Source organism: Garra rufa, chromosome 13 (genome assembly GCF_049309525.1).
Source record: "Garra rufa chromosome 13, GarRuf1.0, whole genome shotgun sequence".
In the NCBI taxonomy this organism is placed as follows: domain Eukaryota; kingdom Metazoa; phylum Chordata; class Actinopteri; order Cypriniformes; family Cyprinidae; genus Garra; species Garra rufa.
Genome location: NC_133373.1, coordinates 10,496,151 through 10,517,285, shown reverse-complemented (window position 1 = coordinate 10,517,285; position 21,135 = coordinate 10,496,151). Strand labels below are relative to the sequence as shown.

General features: G+C 41.5%; 1 protein-coding gene across 2 annotated transcripts in view; it reads left to right on the top strand.

The window, feature by feature from the left end:
- The window catches only part of dab1a (DAB adaptor protein 1a), a 42,726-nt gene that overhangs the window by 12,562 nt on the left and 9,029 nt on the right, over positions 1-21,135 (top strand). The window contains exons 5-6 of one of the 2 annotated variants that reach the window (XM_073816455.1): positions 3,855-3,979; positions 9,520-9,625. In XM_073816455.1, the coding sequence (XP_073672556.1) occupies positions 3,855-3,979; positions 9,520-9,609 (215 nt within the window). In that variant the 3' untranslated portion in view covers positions 9,610-9,625. The remainder of the gene's footprint in view (positions 1-3,854; positions 3,980-9,519; positions 9,626-21,135) is intronic. The other variant, XM_073816456.1, reaches the window with a different exon arrangement.

Here is a 21,135-nt window from a genome sequence, read left to right as displayed (position 1 = left end):
TGCTGTGTGATATTACTGCGCCTGCTGCGTCCATATTACAGCAGCAAACTTCCTTGACTATTACGCCGGAATGGGAGTGTAGTTCCTAATCTTATCCGCTTATAAAATCACAGCTTTACATTTTCCGCCGGTCTTAGTACACGATATAACTACAGAAGAGTCAAGTTTTAAATAGGACAAAAATCGAAACTCGTTGGTCATTTTTGAACGCGATGCTATTGGTCTAATAGGATTCAATGCTCTATGCTAAGCTATGCTAAAAGTGATATCGCCAGAACAGGAGAACGGCTGAATGGATTTCAAAACGGTAAAACTCAACTTATCAACTCTGGGGGAGTTGGAGAATGAGCCTATTTCCAGAAAAAGTGGAGTGTTCCTTTAAGAGCGCTGACACGGCTAGACAGGCTTTATCCGTTTCCTACTACAGAACTTCAAACTCGCACCTCATCCCGTCTTTCATCAACACATCCGTTTTCACTCAGAGGTTGAAAGGTGGGCTTTGATGCTGTTGCCCAGAAGGCATTGTCTTTAGTCAGCGTGAAAATGACAATTAGTACTGCGGTGGGGAGCGACGGCAGGGGGAAAGAGAGAGTCAGTCACAGGCCCAGCTGTGCTTCTGGCGAGCAATGTAATTATCACTGATCTCTAGGGAGTCCTGTGCTGTGTGTTGGGCCTGTTTGGATCCTTTCACTCCTGTAGTGCTAATTATTACTGTGACGGAACGCCGCGCAGTCGCACGTTTGCATACAAGCAGTCCCTCCGTGAGAGACATACTCATTTATTAGGTGTCAATAAGGGATTTTGCTCCACGCAGGACACTTTCTGACAGTTTTTAGGTGCTTAAATGTGTACGTTTACTTGACTAGTGTGTGCAAAAAAACTAAATACATTCCCCTAGATACAACTCACTTCAGTTTTGAGGCAAAATAGCCAATGAATGGTGCTAAAAGTGAGTTTTTAGATTTGAAGTAACTTAAAGTTGGCATAAAACAGAAGTAGTGAGAGTTTTTCTTCCCTCTTGCAGAAGGTAAACAGCTTCTTGAATGAGGATTTTGATCATGGATCAATTAGAAACTTCAATATTGCATAAAAATGTTTAATTTTTCAGATTTTCAAATAGTTTTAGTATCTCAGCCAAATATTCCTATCCTAACAAACCTATCCTAACATATTTTTTTAGCTTTCAGATGATGTATAATTCTTAATTTCTAAAAAAAAATTGACCCTTATGACTGGTTTTGTGGTCCAGGGTCACAAATATCATGAATTATTAAATTATAAATATCACTGTTCATATTTGTTTTAGAAGAGTTAACCACATTACATTTTTACGACTAACCTTGCCTTGTCAAAAGCGTTATAAAAGACCTTGACACACAATCATGACGGCTGTATGATACTATTTTCTGATTTTTTATGTTTTTTCCCCCTGCATTTTAATGATGGTTGCATCAAATTATTTTTGTTTGGCAGAATTGTTTTTCAAATACAGTTTAAGTCAAAAGTTCTTAAGTTCAGAATCTGCTAAATGTAAATTATTTTACCAGAATAAGAGGGATCATACAAAATGCATGCTATTTTTTTATTTAGTACTGACCTGAATAAGACATTTCACATAAAAGACATTTACATCCAGATATTTAGTCCACAAGAGAAAATAATAGTTACATTTATGAAAATGACCCTGTTCAAAAGTTTACATACACTTGATTCTTAATACTATGTTGTTTCCTGAATGATCCACAGCTGTTGCTCCATGCAGGACACTTTCTGACAGGTTTTGCGCTTAAATGTGTACGTTTACTTACACTGATAATGACTAGTGTGTGCAAAAAAACAAAATACATTCACTTAGATACAACTTTCTCCAGTTTTGAGGCAAAATGGCCAATGAATGGTGCTAAAAGTGAGTTTTTAGATTTCAAATAGCTTAAAGTTGGCATAAAACGGAAGTTGTGAGAGTTTTTCTTCCCTCTTGCAACATTTATCTGAGGTAAATGGCTTCTTTAATGAGGATTTTGATCATGGATAAATCAGACTCTTCAATATTGCATAAAAATGTTTAATTTTTAACAAACCACATCAACTAACCCAAACCAACAGAAAATAATTTACACTCAACCTAAATCCTGGAATGCAATAAATGACTTTTGCTAAGTCTGCTTTGATTTGCATTTTGGATGCATCAACAATATTTGCAGAATGTCTGTAGATTTTGGGCAGTCAGAATTGACAGATTTCACAGAAATTTGTTTAGTTTACAATGTGTACAGACTGTGATTTGTTAGCTTCAGACTCGATTGCATCCAATCAGACAATATCAAACGTGTGTGTGAGTTTCTTGTGTTCGGAATGACTTGCAAGTCTAAAATGATTTGAAAGTATGTGATCCACAATCTTTTAGTGTTTGATGCCCAGGCTTTCTCTGTAGCTGTTTACAAAGCCGGCAAGTGTTTGATGCCTGGTGTCTTAAAAGTTGTGTATTCCAGACTTTAACCATAAACCTGCCTCAACATGGAATATTAAATCTAAAATTCAACCTCAGATGAGATCACAACATGATTTTTGATGCTTTTAAAACACATACAGAATATATATGTGGGTTCTGTATGAGCTAAGCTAATGACTTTAGCATTGTTAGCACCATGCTAGAGCTGTAATAGGCCTGCAGCTGAATATTTGTTGTTGGATATTTCACGCAAAATTACAAAATCTGTTGTACACAACTATATTCAAAGTCTTTAGAAGCTATTTGATGTCTTTGTGCAAAAAAAAAAAAAAAAAAAAAAAAACAAATACACTGTAGTCCTTATTAATCAATAACCTATTTGTTTTGATTTGTTTCAATGGAAGTCAAAGTCATATCAGTTTTAGCACCACCCTGTGGACATTTCAAATGGACACTGCAGCAATTTATACACTTCCAGGTGTTTCAGATGTGCAAAAACAGTTTGATTAATGGTGCAAACTAGTATTTGTTTTATGTTATTTCAGTTTTAATTTTGTTTCAATTGATTATAAACTTTTCAAAACTCTTTTTTTTTTCTTCTGCGTTAAAAAAATAATTTAGATTCATTACCAGTCAAAAGTTTTTGAACAGTAAGATTTTTAATGTTTTTTTAAAGAAGTCTCTTCTGATCACCAAAGCCTGCATTTATTTTATCCAAAGAACAGTAAAATTTTGAAATATTTTTACTATTTAAAATAATTTTAAAATGTAATTTATTCCTGTGATTTCAAAGCTGAATTTTTAGCATCATTACTCCAGTCACATGATCCTTCAGAAATCATTTTAATATTCTGATTTGCTGCTAAAAAAAACATGTATTATTATTATTATGTTCAAAACAGCTGAGTAGATTTTTTTCAGGTTTCTTTGAATAGAAAGTTCAAAAGAACAGCATTTATCTGAAATAGAAATCGTTTGTAACACTATAAATGTCTTTATCATAACTTTTAATCATTTTAAAGCATCCTTCATCCTTATATACTTTATATCAAGTATATAAGTACAAAGGCTGTTTCCTTGACTGAATGCAGCTACCATTAAACATTCTCTGCAATGGTTACCTAAAGCAGTTTAAGGTTGCATGAGCGCAAAAAGGAACATTGTTTTCATGTACAATTGACCAAAAATGAAGCTTGTCTTTAATGTAAGTGTGAAAATTTCAGTGCCCTTCCTACCAGACAGCAACGTATATTTAGTTATTCTCCCAGCGGATGAAAAAAATACATTTGTACCTTCTTAGCATTGCACAACGACACATCAAATGCTTTAAATCTGTTAATGCAACACTGTTTTGCCTATCACTAACCATAATTCTGGCCTTTTCCTTCCTTCTCCCTTTGTACAGCACCCACTCCGGCCCCTCGGCAGAGTTCTCCATCAAAGTCCTCATCCCACGCCAGTGACCCGCCCACCGATGACTCCTTTGGTGAGGCTGAGGGCAGCCCTAGTCGGAGCGGAGAGGAGGACGCGGTAAGTGATATTGAACGGGATTTTGGGAAATGTAGTTTTAAAGGATTCAACATTAATTTGAACTTGAGTACTTGACAAAGAATACTGTTTGTACATGGATTTTTAGAAATTAAAATCAAGATTTTAGTTTAGGATGTATATACATGTATATGGCAAAGTTATTGTTTTTTAAGTATTTTTGTGGACATTGAAATTCCAGTTCACCAGCATGCTCATTTTTATCCCTCATGTGCTTTATTATTAAACAAATACAGTCAGAATAAAAACCTAAAGTTTAAGTTTAGTTTCTTTCATTAGAACTGACATCTATGGAAGGCCGTTTCTGCCACTGAATAAAAAAAAAAAGTTATTTATTATTTTATTTTGTTTTGTTTTGTTTATTTTATTAATTTATTTTATTTCTTTATTTTTTTTTTTTATTCATCACGCAATTCTGACCTTGCTTTTCAGAATTGTGAGATATAAACTCGCAATTGTGAGTTATAAAGTCAGAATTGCAAGATATAAACTCTTGAATCTGACATTTTTCCTCAGAATTGTGATATAAACTCGCAATTGTGAGTTAAAAAGTCAGAATTGCAAGATATAATCTCACAAATCATACTTTTTTCCTCACAATTGTATGATATAAACTGGCAATTGTGAGTTTTAAAGTCAGAATTGCGAGATGTAAACTTTTTTCTTGGAATTGCAAGTTTATATCTCACAATTCTGATTTTTACACGTTTTACTTTTTTCTCAGAATTGTAAGTTGCAATTTTATGTCTTGCAGTTGTGACTTTTTTTCTCAAAATTGCAAGTTTATATCTCACAATTCAGATTTTTACACATTTCTGACTTTTTTCTCAGAATTGTAAGACAAGCTCGCAATTGCGAGTTATAATCATGCAATTCTAAGAAAAAAGTCAGAATTGTGAGTTTAAATTTTTAAGTCAAAATTATGAGATATAATGAGATTTGCAAGTTTATATCTCACAATTCTGATTTTTACACATTTTTTACTTTTTTATCTCAATTGTAAGACAATATCGAATTATAATCACGCAATTCTGAGAAAAAAAACACTATTCTTTATGAACTAGTTATAATGATGCAATTTTTAAAAAAAAATCAGATTTGAAAGATTATATCTTGCAATTCTGACTTTATAACTTACAATTGCGAGTTTATATCACAATTCTGAGGAAAACAATTGCGAGATTATATCTCAGAAAAAAATCAGAATTGCGCGATTGTGTCGAGTTTGCATGATAGTCCGAATTGCATGATATAAACTCGCAATAACCTTTTTTTATTTTTTATTCAGTGAAAGAAATGCGCTTCTATAGACTTCTTTGAGAATACAGCACCAAAAAAAAGCCATAAAAGTGTCTACAGTGTCTTAGGATATGTTGATGCATAACCATGTAAATGAGAGGTTGGTTGATAATTCTTGATAATTCTTTTTTGCATCCTCTCTACCCTGCCTGAGTCACTGTTGGGCCCATTAAGATGTTAAATGAGCTTGCGTAACTGTCAAGATGATCATTATGACCTTGTTAATCACAGAGATACCTCTCAAAGATAATAGAGATTGCAGACTTACCTGATTAATATTGTTCAAATATAAATACATATTACATAACCTGATGAAAAGTATTAAAAGTGAGCCAGATTCTTCCCTAGTGCTTTTAATATTTATGTTTCATCAAATGAATTATCACCTCATAAAGAACGTGGCTCTTAAAAAAAATTAGAAAAGATAGTTTTTAGACTAAATGTGTAGAAGACAAAATTCTCATGTTGTTTCAAACTTGTATGACTTACTTTATTCTATGGAATGCAAAGGTAAAATCGTATAGCAATGTACTCTTTTCAGTACAATCATTATGGACTACAAATTTTTTTGCAAAGGTTCAAAACGTATGCAAAAGCATCATAAAACTGGTTTAAATGGCTTATTACATCCCGGACGAGCCCCCAATTTATTACGTCCGCTAGGGGTAAGACGCAATAAAAGCAGACTCTCATCAAGCCGTCAGACCAAGCAAACGAAAACAACATTAATTGATTATTTGAGTTTATTTAAAAGATGAAGAAAAAAAAACTGTAATTTGGTGATTCTTATAAACTTCAGAGAGACCCAAGGCCCAAAACAACAAACAAAATCAAACTAAAAATAAATCACACTAAATAACCTTCAAAAGAAAATAAGAAAATAAATTACAAAAACCTTACCTAACTACACTTACAAAAACATAAAAAAACTAATTCAAACAAAAGGACAGGTCTCTCCTACAAAGACCACATAATGGGAACATAATTAAAGGATGAACAATAATCTTTGGTCTGGCGGCTGTCACACCGGCTCCCATCTGGATAAGCGGAAGAGGCGTTTTAAAAGGACCGCCGATTGACGTCCAATAACCGCTAATAGGCGGTGCCACAACTGGCAAATCAGTGGCGATCTAACACAAAACAAGAATAAGTAAGAAAAAAAAAAACATAAAAACAAATACAGAATACAACAACATAAAACACATAACGTAACAGGCTTGTATTTTGAGTCTTTGAAAAACCTACTGATATAGTGAACAAGTGTTATGTCCTTTTTTCTTTCAGATGAATACAGTCGAAGTTATATTAAAAAAATGTCCTGGCTCTTCCAAGCTTTATAATGGCAGTGAATGGGTGTTGAGATTTTGAAATCCAATAAAATGCACCCATCCATCATAAAAAGCACTCCACACAACTCCAGAGGGTTCATAAAGGCCTTCTGAAGCAAATCGATGCCTTTGTGAAAGAAAAATATCCTATCCTATAAGATATATAAACTGTAATCTTTAGCTTCTGCTAAATGTCATATGTGTTCACAAGAAAGTGGCGTTATAACAGGTGACATAGGTGAAAGCAAAACACCAGTCGTAAATTAGAAGTACAAAACAAGGATTTTGGAAAGAAAAAAGATGGATTTCGATATAAGCCGAGAGGCACTGCGTCCTCTAGTCCCCTAGCGTCCTCTAGAGGATGCAGTGTCTCGTTCCCCTTCTCAGGGAACCATGGTTACATACGTAACCTGAGACGTTTCCTTCCAAGGGAACTCGCACTGCATCCTCTAGAGGACGCTAGGGGACTAGAGGACGCAGTGTCTTGTTCCACTTCTCAGGGAACCATGGTTAGATATGTAACCTGAGGCGTTTCCTGTTGCTGTAAACAAAACTTGGTTCTCGTGAGACTAGCATATTCTCATCGAAGCTTATGCTACGCCTACGTCAAACACATCAATTAGCTTCGGAAGGCCTTTATTAACCCCCCCGCAGCCCTGTGGAGTACTTTTTATGATGGATGGATGCACTTTATTCAACTTCAAAATCTCAACACCCATTTACTGCCATTATAAAGCTGGGAAGAGCCAGGACATTTTTTAGTATAACTCTGATTGTATTTGTCTGAAAGAAGAAAGACATATACACCTGGGTTTGAGTGTGATAAAATCACAGGGTGATTTTCATTTTTGGGGTGAACTGTCCCTTTAACGGTGCTTCTTTTGTGTATAATGACAAGAGAGTGAGTAAATGATGACAAAAATGACATTTTGACTGAATTATCCTTTTAAATCTTGCTTGAGATGCAGTGTAACTACATAAGTGGTATCGTCCACTGTATTTCATACACACACACTTTCTCTCTCTGCTGATCTCTATTAGATATGACTCATCAGAAAATGCCATGGAAACCCGACTAGTGCTCTTTCTCCTTTCTTTTATATTTCAGCTGAACAAAAAGTTTAATTAGTCTTTGTGTGTGTGTGTGTGTGTGTGTGTGTGTGTGTGTGTGTGTGTGTGTGTCCCCACTCTAGCTGAAATGGCATTGAGCTCCACACTCACTCACTCAGTCACACTGCACACCCACACACACTGTGATGAGGTGTTATAAGTGCAGCTCCAGAGGGAATATTCATAAAAATCCAAAATGCTTTAGTCCAAAGCCTTTTATGCGGGCGCACAATACAGGAGCCTTTATAACCGAGGGGTTTTCACAGCTCCAGTAATGGCCGCATGTGTGCAGGAACTTATGAATACATCAGAGCGTGGGTGGACGAGGGTTGATTAATAAATGTATGAATGAATAGATGGATGGATGGATGGATGGATACTTTTTCTTTTTCGCACATTTGCCTACAGTTGATGTCAAAAGTTTACACCCCCCTTTCAGAATCTGTGAAATGTTACTTATTTTACCAAAATAAGAGGGATCATACAAAATGCATGTTATTGTTTATTTAGTACTGACCTGAATAAGATATTTCACATAGTTCAAAAGAGGAAATAATATTTGAATTTACAAAAATGACCACTTTCAAAAGTTTACATACACTTGATTTTTAATACTGTGTTCTTACCTGAATGATCCACAGCTGTTTTTTGTTTTTGTTTTTGTCTAGTGATAGTTGTTCATGAGTCCCTTGTTTGTCCTAAACAATTAAACTGCCCACTGTTTTTCAGAAAAACCCTTCAGGTCCCACAGATTCTTTGGTTTTCCAGCATTTTTGTGCATTTGAACCCTTTCCAACAATGACTGTATGATTTTGAGATTCATCTTTTCACACTGAGGACAACTGAGGGATTCGTATGCAAGTATTACAGAAGGTTCAAACAATTACTGATGCTTCAGAAGGAAACATGTTGCATTAAGAGCCAGGGGTGAAAACTTTTGAACAAAATGGGGATATGTACATTTTTACTTATTTTGCTTAAATATCATATTTTTTTCATTTATTACTGAGGCTACAGAAGATAGTTACATGTTTTCCAGAAGACAAAATTTGTTAAATTTACCCTGATATTCAAATTCAAAAAGTTTTCACCCCCCAACTTAATGTATGTTTTTTCCTTCTGGAGCATCAGTGAGCATTTGAACCTTCTGTAATAGTTGCATATGAGTCCCTAAGTTTTCCTCAGTGTGAAAAGATGGATCTCAAAATCATACAGGGATTGTTGCAAAGGGTTCAAATACACAAAAATGCTGGAAAACCAAAGTATTTGTGAGACTTTTCTGAAGAACAGCAGACAGTTTAACTGTTCGGGACAAACAAGGGACTCATGAACAACTATCACTAAACAAAAACAAAAAAAAAAGCACAGCTGTGGATCATTCAGGTAACAACACAGTATTAAGAATCAAGTGTATGTAAACTTTTGAACGGGGTCATTGTTATAAACTCAACTATTATTTTCACTTGTGTACTATCTATAAATATCTTTCATGTGAAATATCTCATTCAGGTCAGTACTAAATAAACAAAAACATGCATTTTATATGATCCCTCTTATTTTGGAAAATAATTAACAGACTCTGAAAGGGGGATGTAAACTTTTGACCTCAACTGTAGGTTTCTATGTTTTACTGTTACAGGAAGAAAGCATGCACTGTGACTATTGGATATTCTATAGATTTCTTTTTCCTGCTGCTTTATGAAAGCTTATTTTCTTGTTTCCTTTTCTCTCACTATTTCTTTTCCCCAATCTTTTTCCTTTGCTGCTTTCTCTTTCTTTGTCCAGGCTGGAGACTCCCAGCAGTCTCCGGATGCGAGTGAGCCTCAAGCAGAGCCTGAGAGCTCAGAGACGGACAGTCCTCAGGTCGGTAGCTAGATAGCGGCAGGTCAGGGTAGGTATCTGTCCTCTTTTTTTCTTCTCTTCTGCGTGTCGGCCTGCTCCAACAACCATGACGTCACGTCAGCACGCCTTCACCCGTCCTCACCACCATTACATAGACCCACACATCGTGGCCGTGTGTCGTGGTGCTCTTTCTTTCCTCTCTCTTTTATCTTTACACTTGTTCTGGTCTCTAACTGTCTGAGGCTGCGTTCACACAGTCACTGTATTAACAAACTACATTTTTTTGGTCCTGTAATTTGAAATCAGTAACGGATAACAATTTGTAAGTAATCTACCCTGCTCTGATGATAGTAAATATCACATTTTGTATTTTGTAGCGTTAATTATTTTTTTTTCTCTCAAAATACTACATTTTCCTCTTAATTTAATGATTTTATTCTTTTCATTTTTTTTTTCATTTTTTTCTACAAATTTAATTCATTTAGACTTTTTTTCTCGAAACAACGTTTTCCTCTTAATTTAATTATTTTATTCTCAACATTTTATTTAGACTTTTTTCTCAAAAAAAATTCTCGAAAAAAAACTTCAATGATTTTATTCTCAACATTTTATTTAGATTTTTTTCTCGAAATTTAGCAAGTTTTTCCACTAAACACAACAACTTCTTCCTTTTATATAATGAGTTTATTCTCAGCATTTTATTTGAACTTTTTTCTCAAAATTTAACAAGTTTTTTTTTTCTCCAAGCACAACTTTTTCCTCTTAATTTAATGAGTTTATTCTTAGCATTCTATTTTGACTTTTTTCTGTAAATTTAATGATTTTTTTTCTCAAAACACAACAACTTTATTCTTGAAATGTAATGCAATTTTATTCCCAACACTTTATTTCAAAATTCATTTCAACATTTCCTTGCATTATAATGACTTTAATCTCAAGATGGTCTTATTTTTTATTATTGCTTGACCTTAACCTTTTTTATACTTTAGAAATCAATACAAAACACAATAATTGGCATTAAATTACAATGGTAACATTGACAGCCCTAAAAATACATTATGTAATTTCTGCCCAAATTTCATTTGTATTATTACTGTATTTAGCACTCCAAACAGGACTGACAACCGTATTCTGCTACTGTGTGAACATGGCCTTATTTTCTGCCTTCATTCTCTCTCTTCTCTATCTCTCTCTCCGTATCTCATCTCGCCGTCCCTGCCTGCTGCTGCGATCACTCTTACGCTGGTATGCATCTCATGGGAGTATGGTTTATATGCCTTTATGGTGTAATTTCGTTTTGTTTATGATAGAGTGTGAGTGAGTGTGTGCGTGTGTGTCCCTTTAATCCCATAAAGATGATGTGTGTGAAGTGTGAGTATCAATGCTTTTGAACTTTTTTTTAAGCAGCGGTGTAGCATGGCATACCCATGAACATCATGAATGCTCCACATCTAAATATCTGTGTCGTGTCATTTTCTGATATACAAAATGAGGTCATGACTGTTTTGATATTGTCACTCATCACAGCAAAGCACACAACATACTCAACTGATCTGAACTGAAGTAAAAAGGTCTGACACACAAACTGCTACATATAGATTCCTTTTAATCTTTGACATCTGTCATAGCAAGTAAAATAATAAAATAAATAAATCTTTGTACTTGTTTAAAGGATAACTGTTGCCAAAATGCAACCTGGGCTGTTTTTTTTTTTTTTACTGTAAACGAGACAAACTTATATCTAAAAGCATAATTACGACAAACAAGCCGTTTTTGAGATTGCCTGGGTTTCTACACATGAACTCGAGCATTGAGAACATTGTTCATGTCCACAGTTTACTAAAAAGAAAGGTTTTGAACAACTCACTTTCACTGTTTGTGTTTCCGCTCATGGCTGTCTTGCCATTCAAGAGGTGTTGATCTCCGAATGCGAGGATGGATAGCTCCTAAAGCATATTTCCATATAAATGCACGGCTAATTCGTTGTTTTGTCGCAAGTGAAAAACAATATTAAACTTCTAGTTGTAAAAAGAGCCTCATATAAGCCTAATATTTCGTCCTATGGAGACACCTCTTGACTGGCAAGACGGCCGCGAGCGGAAACTCAAACAGTGAAAGTGAGTTGTTCAAAAACGTCTCGGGTTACGTATGTAACCTAGTTCCCTGAGGGAACGAGACGCCGCGTCCAGGAACGCTATGGGGAACGCCATTGGCGGGCCGCACTCTGAATCATGTCTTACAACCAATGAAATGACGGGAGTGATGTCACAGGCGCGGTGACGTCATCGACCGGGAAGTATAAAGCACGTGCGTCCGACGCCCGCGGCAGCTCTTAAGGAATGAAGCGAGCGCCGCAGGGTGCGGGAATTATGGTCCGAGACGCGGCGTCTCGTTCCCTCAGGGAACTAGGTTACATACGTAACCCGAGACGTTCCCTTCCGGGAACTCGAGCCGCGTCCAGGAACGCTATGGGGAACGAGACTACCAACGCCCCCATAATTTCCAAGCCCTGCGCAGTGTCTGCTCAACCAGGGTGGAAAGGGAAGAGCCCTTGTCTAGCATTACGCGGACAAAAAAGGCCCTGTAATCCTCGGCCCTCGGGCACACGAGGAATGGTAGTCTTCCTCTGTCTGGTCGCCAGCCAGAACGAGAGGCACTCTGCGGCCCTCAGGCACACGCAGAGTCTTAGTCCTTTGTCTGGGGGTTAGCCAGAACAAGAGGGACCGAATGACCACTGTCTAGCACTCGGCGGACAGATGGTATACGGTAGTCCTCGGTCCAAGAGGACACAGCACCCGACCTTGAGAGTGCTCCCCGGCCCACAGGCACACGGGGAATGGGGTTCTACCTCTGTCTGGTCGCCAGCCAGAGCGAGAGGTACTCCGCGGCCCTCAGGCACACGCAGAGTCTTAGTCCTTTGTCTGGGAGTTGGCCAGAACAAGAGGGACCGAATGACCACTGTCTAGCACTCGACGGACAGATGGTGTGGGAAGTCCTCGGTCCGCAGACCCACGAGGACAGTGCACTCGACCCCAAGAGTGCTCCTCGGCCCGCAGGCACACGAGGGATGGAGGTCTTCCTCCGTCTGGTCGCCAGCCAGAACGAGAGGTACTCGGCGGCCCTCAGGCACACGCAGAGTCTTAGTCCGTTGTCTGGGAATAGCCAGCACAAGAGGGACTGCAATAACCACTGTCTGTACGGACAGGTGGGAAGTGGTCCTCGGTCCTCGGACCCACGAGGATGGTGTGATCGACCTCAAGAGTATTCCTCGGCCCTCGGGCTCACGAGGAAAGGGTGGTCCTTTGTCTGGGGTTCTGCCAGAACAAGAGGGACTCAAGGGCTCGGCCTGGTACTCCGCCAGGACGCGAGAAGATAAGCCTTTCTCAGCCCTGTGAGTCTTAGTCCTTGGTCTGGAAAAAGCCAGAAACCAGAGGGACCGAATTACACTCGGTCTGGTGGATTGCCAGAACGCGAGGAAGATAAACCATTGTCTAGTATTCTACGGACAAGAGGGTGACAAGATCCTCGGCCCTCAGGCTCACGAGGATAGGGTTCTCAACCTTTGCTTGACATTGATAAGTGCAGAGGGAGGAGTGGACCTCAGCCAGGTGGTCCGCCTCTGTCTGGTCGCCAGCCAGAGCGAGAGGTACTCCTCGGCCCTCGGGCTCACGAGGAGAGGGTAGTCCTTTGTCTGGGGTTCTGCCAGAGCAAGAGGGACTCAAGGCTCGGCCTGGTGCTCCGCCAGGACACGAGAAGATAAGCCTTTGTCTAGCCTTATGCGGACAACAGGACACTGCAATCCCCGGCCCTCGGGCACACGGGGAGGACAGTATGGGCCTCTGCCTGGTAGCCAACCAGTGCATGAGGTACTCCTCGGCCTTATTTGAAGGCAGACGAGGAGTCTTAGTCCGTGGTCTGGAGAAAGCCAGAAACCAGAGGGACCGAATTACACCCGGTCTGGGAAATTTGCCAGCACGCGAGGAAAATGGACCATTGTCTAGCATTCCGTGGACAAGAGGGTTGTATGATCCTCGGCTCTCGAGCACACGAGGATAAGAGAAGACCTTCTACTTGGCTTACGTAGTTAGTGCAAGGGGCACTCCTCGGCCCTCGGGCACGCGAGGAGTCTTAGTCCGTTGTCTGGAGAGGGCCAGAACAAGAGGGACCGAACTATACTTACCTTAGCCTTGCTGAGTCGTAAACCGTAGAGAGAGGTACTCCTCGGCCCTCAGGCACTCGAGGAGTCTTAGTCCTTTGTCTGGGGATACGCCAGAGCAAGAGGGACTGAATAAGCTCTGCCTGGTGGACCTACCAGGGCTTGAGAGAAGAACCTTTGTCTAGTTTTCTACGGACAAAAGGTGACATGATCCCCGGCCCTCAGGCCCACGGGGAATAGCAGTCCCTTGTCTGGAATTGGCCAGCACAGGGGGGACTAGCAGAGTAGCGTGATCCTCGGCCCTCGGGCCCACGAGGATCCGGAACCACTCCTCGGCCCTCAGGCACACGAGGAGGGTGTGGCGAGTAACGACTTCTCTTCTTTTAACTAAAAGAATGCGCCTTGAGAAGTCTCCTCCTGGCTAGGGAGATGGCTGATTTCTTTCGTGAGCGGAGCTTCTGGAGAACGGAGGCTTCATAGAGTACTCTCAAAATGAGAGGAAGCCTGGCCACGCTCGATCCATCAGCTCTTACGCTTGGTGGCTTTTAGGTCAATACCATAGAACCTGACAAACGTCAGGGGCGAGGACCAACCCGCAGCGTGCTCCATCTACTGATAGCTCTGATCGTGCCACATGCTTTCTTTGTGGCCGTATGTGTCCAGTGCTCACACTGGACAAATATACTTCCCATAGGTCGCACTCCAAGGATGGAGGTAGTAGAGGCTTGAGACCCCTCGGGGTCTCAACCTGAGTGCACCACCAAGGAAACCATATCGACAAGCCTCCACGAGGGGCGTGGTAGGCCAATAAGCCGCCACGAACACCCTCAGGGTGGAGTGAGCTGGTTTTGTGAACAGGTAAGTTTGCGGGGACTCTAGTACTGTACCGAAGGGCAGTAACTGGGTCTGGATGGTGTTCGTGACACCATGAAGCAAACAAGTTCCACTTAAGGTTTCCTCGTAGAGGGAGCTCTGGATAGGAGCAGGGTCTCAACAACCTCGGTTGAGAGACCCGAGTCTATGAGTTGCGCCCCCCCGGGGGCCATAACTTTCCACCTCTCCATGTGGGGGTAGCGAACCGCGCCCCCAGCCTGAGAGGGGAGGTCCGAGACCATGGTCGGACTAGCCGAGTCGATGCCGGCATGCTCTTTCCAGGGCTCCAGGGTGCACAGCGATCGGGAGAATGCGTATGGACGCAGCTTCGGCCACGTCTGTGCTATGGCGTCCAGTCCGAGCGGACCTGGAGGCACTAAGGAGAACAGAGAGAACCTTGCGATATCTATCGAGTCGCCAGAGGTCCCATCTTCTGAGTCTGTATGCTTAGAATTCTCCATGCTTCATTACTTCCTGATGAAGCCTCGATCTCCCGACCGTGGAGGAAACGTGTGACCAGGGGATTTTGCCCACTAACCGGTTCTGCATCAGGTGGAGTGGGTTAGTCCTGCGGACAGTGAGACTGCAGAGACTCCAGTACTGTACCGAGCTGGCAGTAAACTGGGTCAAACTGGTGTGGGTTACACCGTGCAGTCGACCACTTCCTTTAAGGTCATAGGGTTTCCTCATACGGGGAGGTCTGGAGTGAGGGATGGTCTCGGCAACCTTGATTGAGAGACCGGCCTCTATGAGGTGTGCCCCCTCGGGGGTCACACTTGTTCCAGAACTCCCGGGAGCAGAGCGATCGGGGAAAGGGCGTACAGACGAGGCCTCGGCCACATCTGTACCATAGCGTCCAGTCCTGTTTTAGGAACTGGAGGCATTAGAGAGTACCAGAGGGGACATTGCGATATCTTTGAGTCGCAGAGAGGTCCACTGAACCTGGACAAACACTCTCCAGATCTGCTTCTTGTACCTTCTGGGTGAAGCATGTATTCCCCGGGCCTCGGCCCCTGCCTCAGCAGGACGTCTGCTCCCATGTCCAGAGATACTGGACTGCTCTCAGTGGCTGAGCGGCCACTCATGACCGCTCCCCATCCAGTGAGGGATGCGTCCGTCGCTAGTGTGACACGGCGACACGGAGTTCCCAGAACTGGACCCTGAGAGAGGAACCAGGGTTTCTTCCACATAGCCAAGGCACGTAGGCAGCGCCGCGTGACCTTGATCTTGCGGAGTGGGTTACCCCTCGGGGAGAACCCCCTGGTCTTGAGCCACCACTGTAGTGGTCTCATGTGCAGCGGTCCAAAAGGTATCACGTTGGATGCGGCTGCCATAAGACCTAACGGTACTTGGAACTGTTTGACAGTGAGTGACTGGCCTAGCTTGACCGCATTCGCTGCAGTGAGGATCGACTCGATCCGAGCAGGAGACATTCGTGCCTGCATCGTGGTCGAATCCCACACCACGCCTAAGTAAGTGGTCCTCAGTAATGGAGAAAGTACACTTTTCTTGGCGTTGAGTCTCAACCCTAATTCTTTCATGTGAGCGAGAACGACACCTCGGTGTTGAACCGCTAACTGCTCTGAGCTGGCTAGGATGAGCCAGTCGTCTATGTAGTTGAGTATGCGGATGCCCTGGAGTCGCAGAGGAGCCAGAGCAGCATCCACACACTTTGTGAAAGTACGGGGAGAGAGAGCTAGGCCGAAAGGAAGTACCCTGAATTGGTAAGCTTTGCCCCTGAAAGCGAACCTAAGGAACTTCCTGTGTTGAGGAAGGATGGAGACGTGAAAGTATGCGTCTTTTAGATCTATCGTGACAAACCAGTCCTCGGACCTGATTTGTTGACACTACATGCTTGATAGTGAGCATTCTGAACTTCAGTTTCTTTACTGAGTGGTTCAGTTGCCTGAGATCTAAAATGGGCCGGAGCCCTCCATCCTTCTTGGAAGTACCGGCTGTAGAACCCGGATACACTGTCTTGAGGAGGGACCACCTCGATGGCCTCCTCCATTAATAGAGTTTCACTACCAGACCCTGCTCGGGGCTCACCAGAGTTGGGAATACCCCGCTGAAAGGTGGCGCCCTTTCTCTACAGTGCGCAGGACCCATGTGAAGACATTCGGCAGTAGTTTCCACGCTGCCGAACAATCTACTAAGGGAACCAGTCTCTCGAGACTGGCCTCTGGGTTTGTTTGAGGGACTAGTTCAGGGACCTGTAACAGCGTGCTGGCAGGATAATCCTGAACTAGCCTCTCTGAAGACCCCCGCGGGGGTTGCGAACTCCCTAGGGCCGCTACGTTTCCGGGCGGAACAGCTAGAGAATGATGTTCGCGGGAGATTGCCGCACCCTATAATACTGGCGGGGTTCACCGACATAACTCCTGAGGGCCCGAGAAGATGTGGTCACCGTGTTTTTCTATGGTGCACCACAAATCTCCCCGAGAGGGGCTGCCCTCATCGGCCCTATGTAAATATATTCTTTTTATTAAAGTCGGGCCGTTAGGTCCAAGGGCTTTTTAGACCGAAGCACGATCCTCGGACCGTGCTCAGTCCAGGAAGCCCCCGGTCAGGAGTGTTGCTAATCCCGCCCTCTAGGTGTCACCGGAGGAAAACGGGCTGCAATGCTCCTATTATGAGCCTCTATGTGAGGAGCTGGTACACGGCTGGGGTTATTTTCCCCGTCAAGAACTCCAGACGTGTATATTTGCTGATCAAGCCTGAAATTTTTATTAGGCGGCTTGGAAAGCAAAGACGGAGCCTTCAAGGATGATGCCAGACTGGGCGACAGATAGCAGATAGCGTCTGTCCAACCCGCGGTATCATCTAGCTTCTTAGTTTGAGAAGGAAGGAAAGCTCCGTTTGGAAGTGCTGACTTAGTCCGCAGGAAGCATAACGTTTGCTTTTCTGCGGCTCATATTGCTTATATAGCTAATGCATTAGTCAGCACAACCACAGCTCATCATACTGAGGCGATCAGGGGGGGCGGTTAAACACTTTGACAACACACTTCACATCGACCTCCTCGGAGGAAGATATGGAAAGCGTTGAAAACCTTTCCTGGAGGGAAGTAACCGCATTGCGGGCTTCCTATCCAGTATAAGGTTTACCGATCCACGAGATAGGAGAGGAGATAGGGTATTTTTCAACACCCGTCTCCCGTCCCTCTAATAGATCGAGCCGCGATCCCAGCGAGTGCAGCAACCGCTCCGCATCGCGGCAGCGGGGCCAGACCCGCGGGAAACGCTGGCGAAGGCTCCCTCCTCGAAGAGAGCCTTCTGTGGAGCACCCGCAGTGGAGATATTTACGCTCACACTGTGGACAGTCAGCCTTTTCGAGGGCTGACTGTGCGTGCTCTACACTCAAGCAGACCGCACATTGACTGTGTGTATCCCCACCAACAATGAAGCATTGGCAGGGAGGAACACACTATCTATGTGGCTGCTTGTACCGCCTAAGTTTCTTAACTTTCTTTCCCCCTTAGGTTGCATTTTAAAGGTCATACTACTCAAATAAAAGCTGTGCAAACTGGCACGAAAAAACAGCAGTATGACCGGGACAGACACAGACACAGAGCGCTCTCGCTGAATGACAAAAGCTGCCGCGGGCGTCGAACGCACGTGCTTTATACTTCCCGGTCGATGACGTCACCGCGCCTGTGACGTCACTCCCGTCATTTCATTGGTTGTAAGACATGATTCAGAGTGCGGCCCGCCAATGGCGTTCCCCATAGCGTTCCTGGACGCGGCTCGAGTTCCCGGAAGGGAACTTTCTTTTTAGTAAACTCTGTGTACACAAACAATGTTCTCAATGCTCGAGTTCATGTGTAGAGACCCATGCGATACTTTGAGCAAAGTTTCATGGTGTCGAGCCTTCTTAGTGTTGTAAAAATATCGATTTTGATGTGCTCAAATGTATGCCCCTAGTACTCCCATTCACCGGCCACTGACCACAAAACTAAATCACGGTCAATCTCAAAAACGGCTCGTTTGTCGTAATTATGCTTTTAGATATAAGTTTGTCTCGTTTACAGTAAAAAAAACAGCCCAGGTTGCATTTTGGCAACAGTTATCCTTTAAGGACGCCATAGAATGAAACAAAGTAGCAGCATGATTTCTTTTTAGACTTTGGACATCCAAAATCAAAATAGCCTTTGTGCGGTTGAGGGAAAGTGAGCGATGGCTCTTTGGTACCTGTCTGGAGGAGACATGAGCTCATCAGGATGAATCATTAATGAAGGGCTCTGGGAGCCAGAGGCTTGTTTCCCTGACTGTAGGAAGACTGATGTAGCAGCCTCATCTGTACCTGCCTAATGATGAATGAAGCTCTGATCCCTACTGAAATATTAACACACCTACATACACACCTATAAACACACAGACGGTAGAGCAGATGTGGCTGTCCATTACTGGAATAAAGGAGAGACACATGGGTTTGTGAGGAAAAATATTAGCAACATCTCAGTTTGGAAATGGTGTTGAGAGGTCTTAAAGAATCTTGAGAAGTTTAATGAAAAGAATCTGTCGTTGTGACTTTAATGGCGTGTTTTGCCAAATACAACTGGAAATTGGAAGAGTAACAGGAACATTTATTGCGGAAATGTATTGTGTTTACATGCACTAGAATCATAAATAGAATAGAATCATTAATCATATTCTGGTTGTGTAACCATAGTGTAAATGCATCAACCTGAATGCTATAAGAAGCTGATATTCTGGTTTTTGGAGATCTGAATATGACAGCTGGCATATTCTGGTTTAGTTCACTTTTAGAATAAAAAGAAAATACTGATAATTTACTCACCCCTATGTCATCCAAGATGTTCATGTCATCTTTCTTCAGTCTCAAAGAAATAGGGTTCTTGAGGAAAACATTCCAGGGTTTTTCTCCATATAGTGGACTTCAACGGGTTGAAGGCAAGTGGCAACCTCCCGCTCTCTCTATTGAAACCAACACGGAAGTGTCTTAAACTGCAATTCATCGACTGGCCGCTAGAGACTGGCTGCAAAAGGGAGTCAATCCCATCGACGCCCCATGTTAAAATGCCCAACTTTACAGTAGGAAAAAAATATGTTTACAGCTTGGTACAAAAAGTGGTTTTGGTCTATATAAGTAGTTTTGCCCTTCATGTCAACTGTGAGGGGTTGAATTTTTTTATAACTCATCTGTTATATTAATTATTAATATATAGCTATATTAGTGATATTATTAGTTATATTAAGCCTTAAAGTTCTGCATAATTAAGGGCGTGGCCACTTGAGTGACAGGGGGATTGCTGCTGCTGTCACCACTGTCGCGCTAGGCGGGTGTGGTTTCAGCAACCAGCTCCACCCACGTCCCGCCTCCACGTCCGAATCCCGCCCACTATGAGCTTCAGAATCGCTCTTCAGAAACCTACGGGTGACGTCACAGACACTACCAGTCCATGTTTTTTACAGTCTATGGTTGAAGGTCCAAATTGCAGTTTCAAGGCAGCTTTAAAGGCCTCTTCTTGATCCCAGTCAAGAAATAAGAGTTTTATTTAGTGAAATGATTGATACTTTTTTTTTTTTTTTATAATAATAATAATAACAATTTGTATTAGGACTGCTCGATTATGTCAAAAATCATAATCACGATTATTTTGGTCAATATTTTAATCACGTTTTTTTTAACATGATTATGACTGGGTCCAAAACTTTATATTAGTGATTAATTTAAAGATAGCAATACAACAGAAAATAATAATAATAATAATAATTTAGAAAAAAAATTACTGAATACTTTTATGCAAGTCTAAAGTAGTCTAACAGCCTACTTCAGAAAAATTAAATGTAATTATTTGAATGTAAAATAAAACAGCGTCTTCACTGTAAGAATTAAACATGCTTTGTTTCTTATCAAAACTACAAAAGAGTGATTTTTCTCTTTGTATTTTTACGTTTTATTAATATTAAGCACAGAGACGGCAGAAGGAATATTATCTGTTGCCGCTTTAAGAGCCACACAGTTCGTAAGTTTTTTGGGTTCAAAAGTATAGAAATGGCATTTTTTTAGAAACTGACCGATCATTTCGCTTGATAAGACCCTTATTCCTCGGCTGGGATCATGTAGAGATTTTGAAGCTGCATTGAAACTGAAAATAGGGCCTTCAACCCGCTAATCCCCATTTAAGTCCACTATATGGAGAAAAATCCTGAAATCCTTAATTTCTTTTCGACTGAAAAAAAAAAGAAAGACATGAACATCTAGGATGACATAAGGGTGAGTAAATCATCAGGAATTTTTTTATTCTTGAGTGAAATAATTCTTTAATGTAAACACCTACAGAATATCCACCATAACTGAACACCTGTATATTTTCGTTTACATGCATAAGGATGTTTTGATGGTAATCGTATTCCGGTTATGTACGTGTCGCAAACGTATTAACCTGATGGCTATAACAATTTTAAGCTAATATTCTGGCTTTAATAATCTGAATAAGGTAGCAGGCATATTCCTGTAATAATCAGAATTTTTATTCAGAATATCCACCACAACTGAAAATTGAT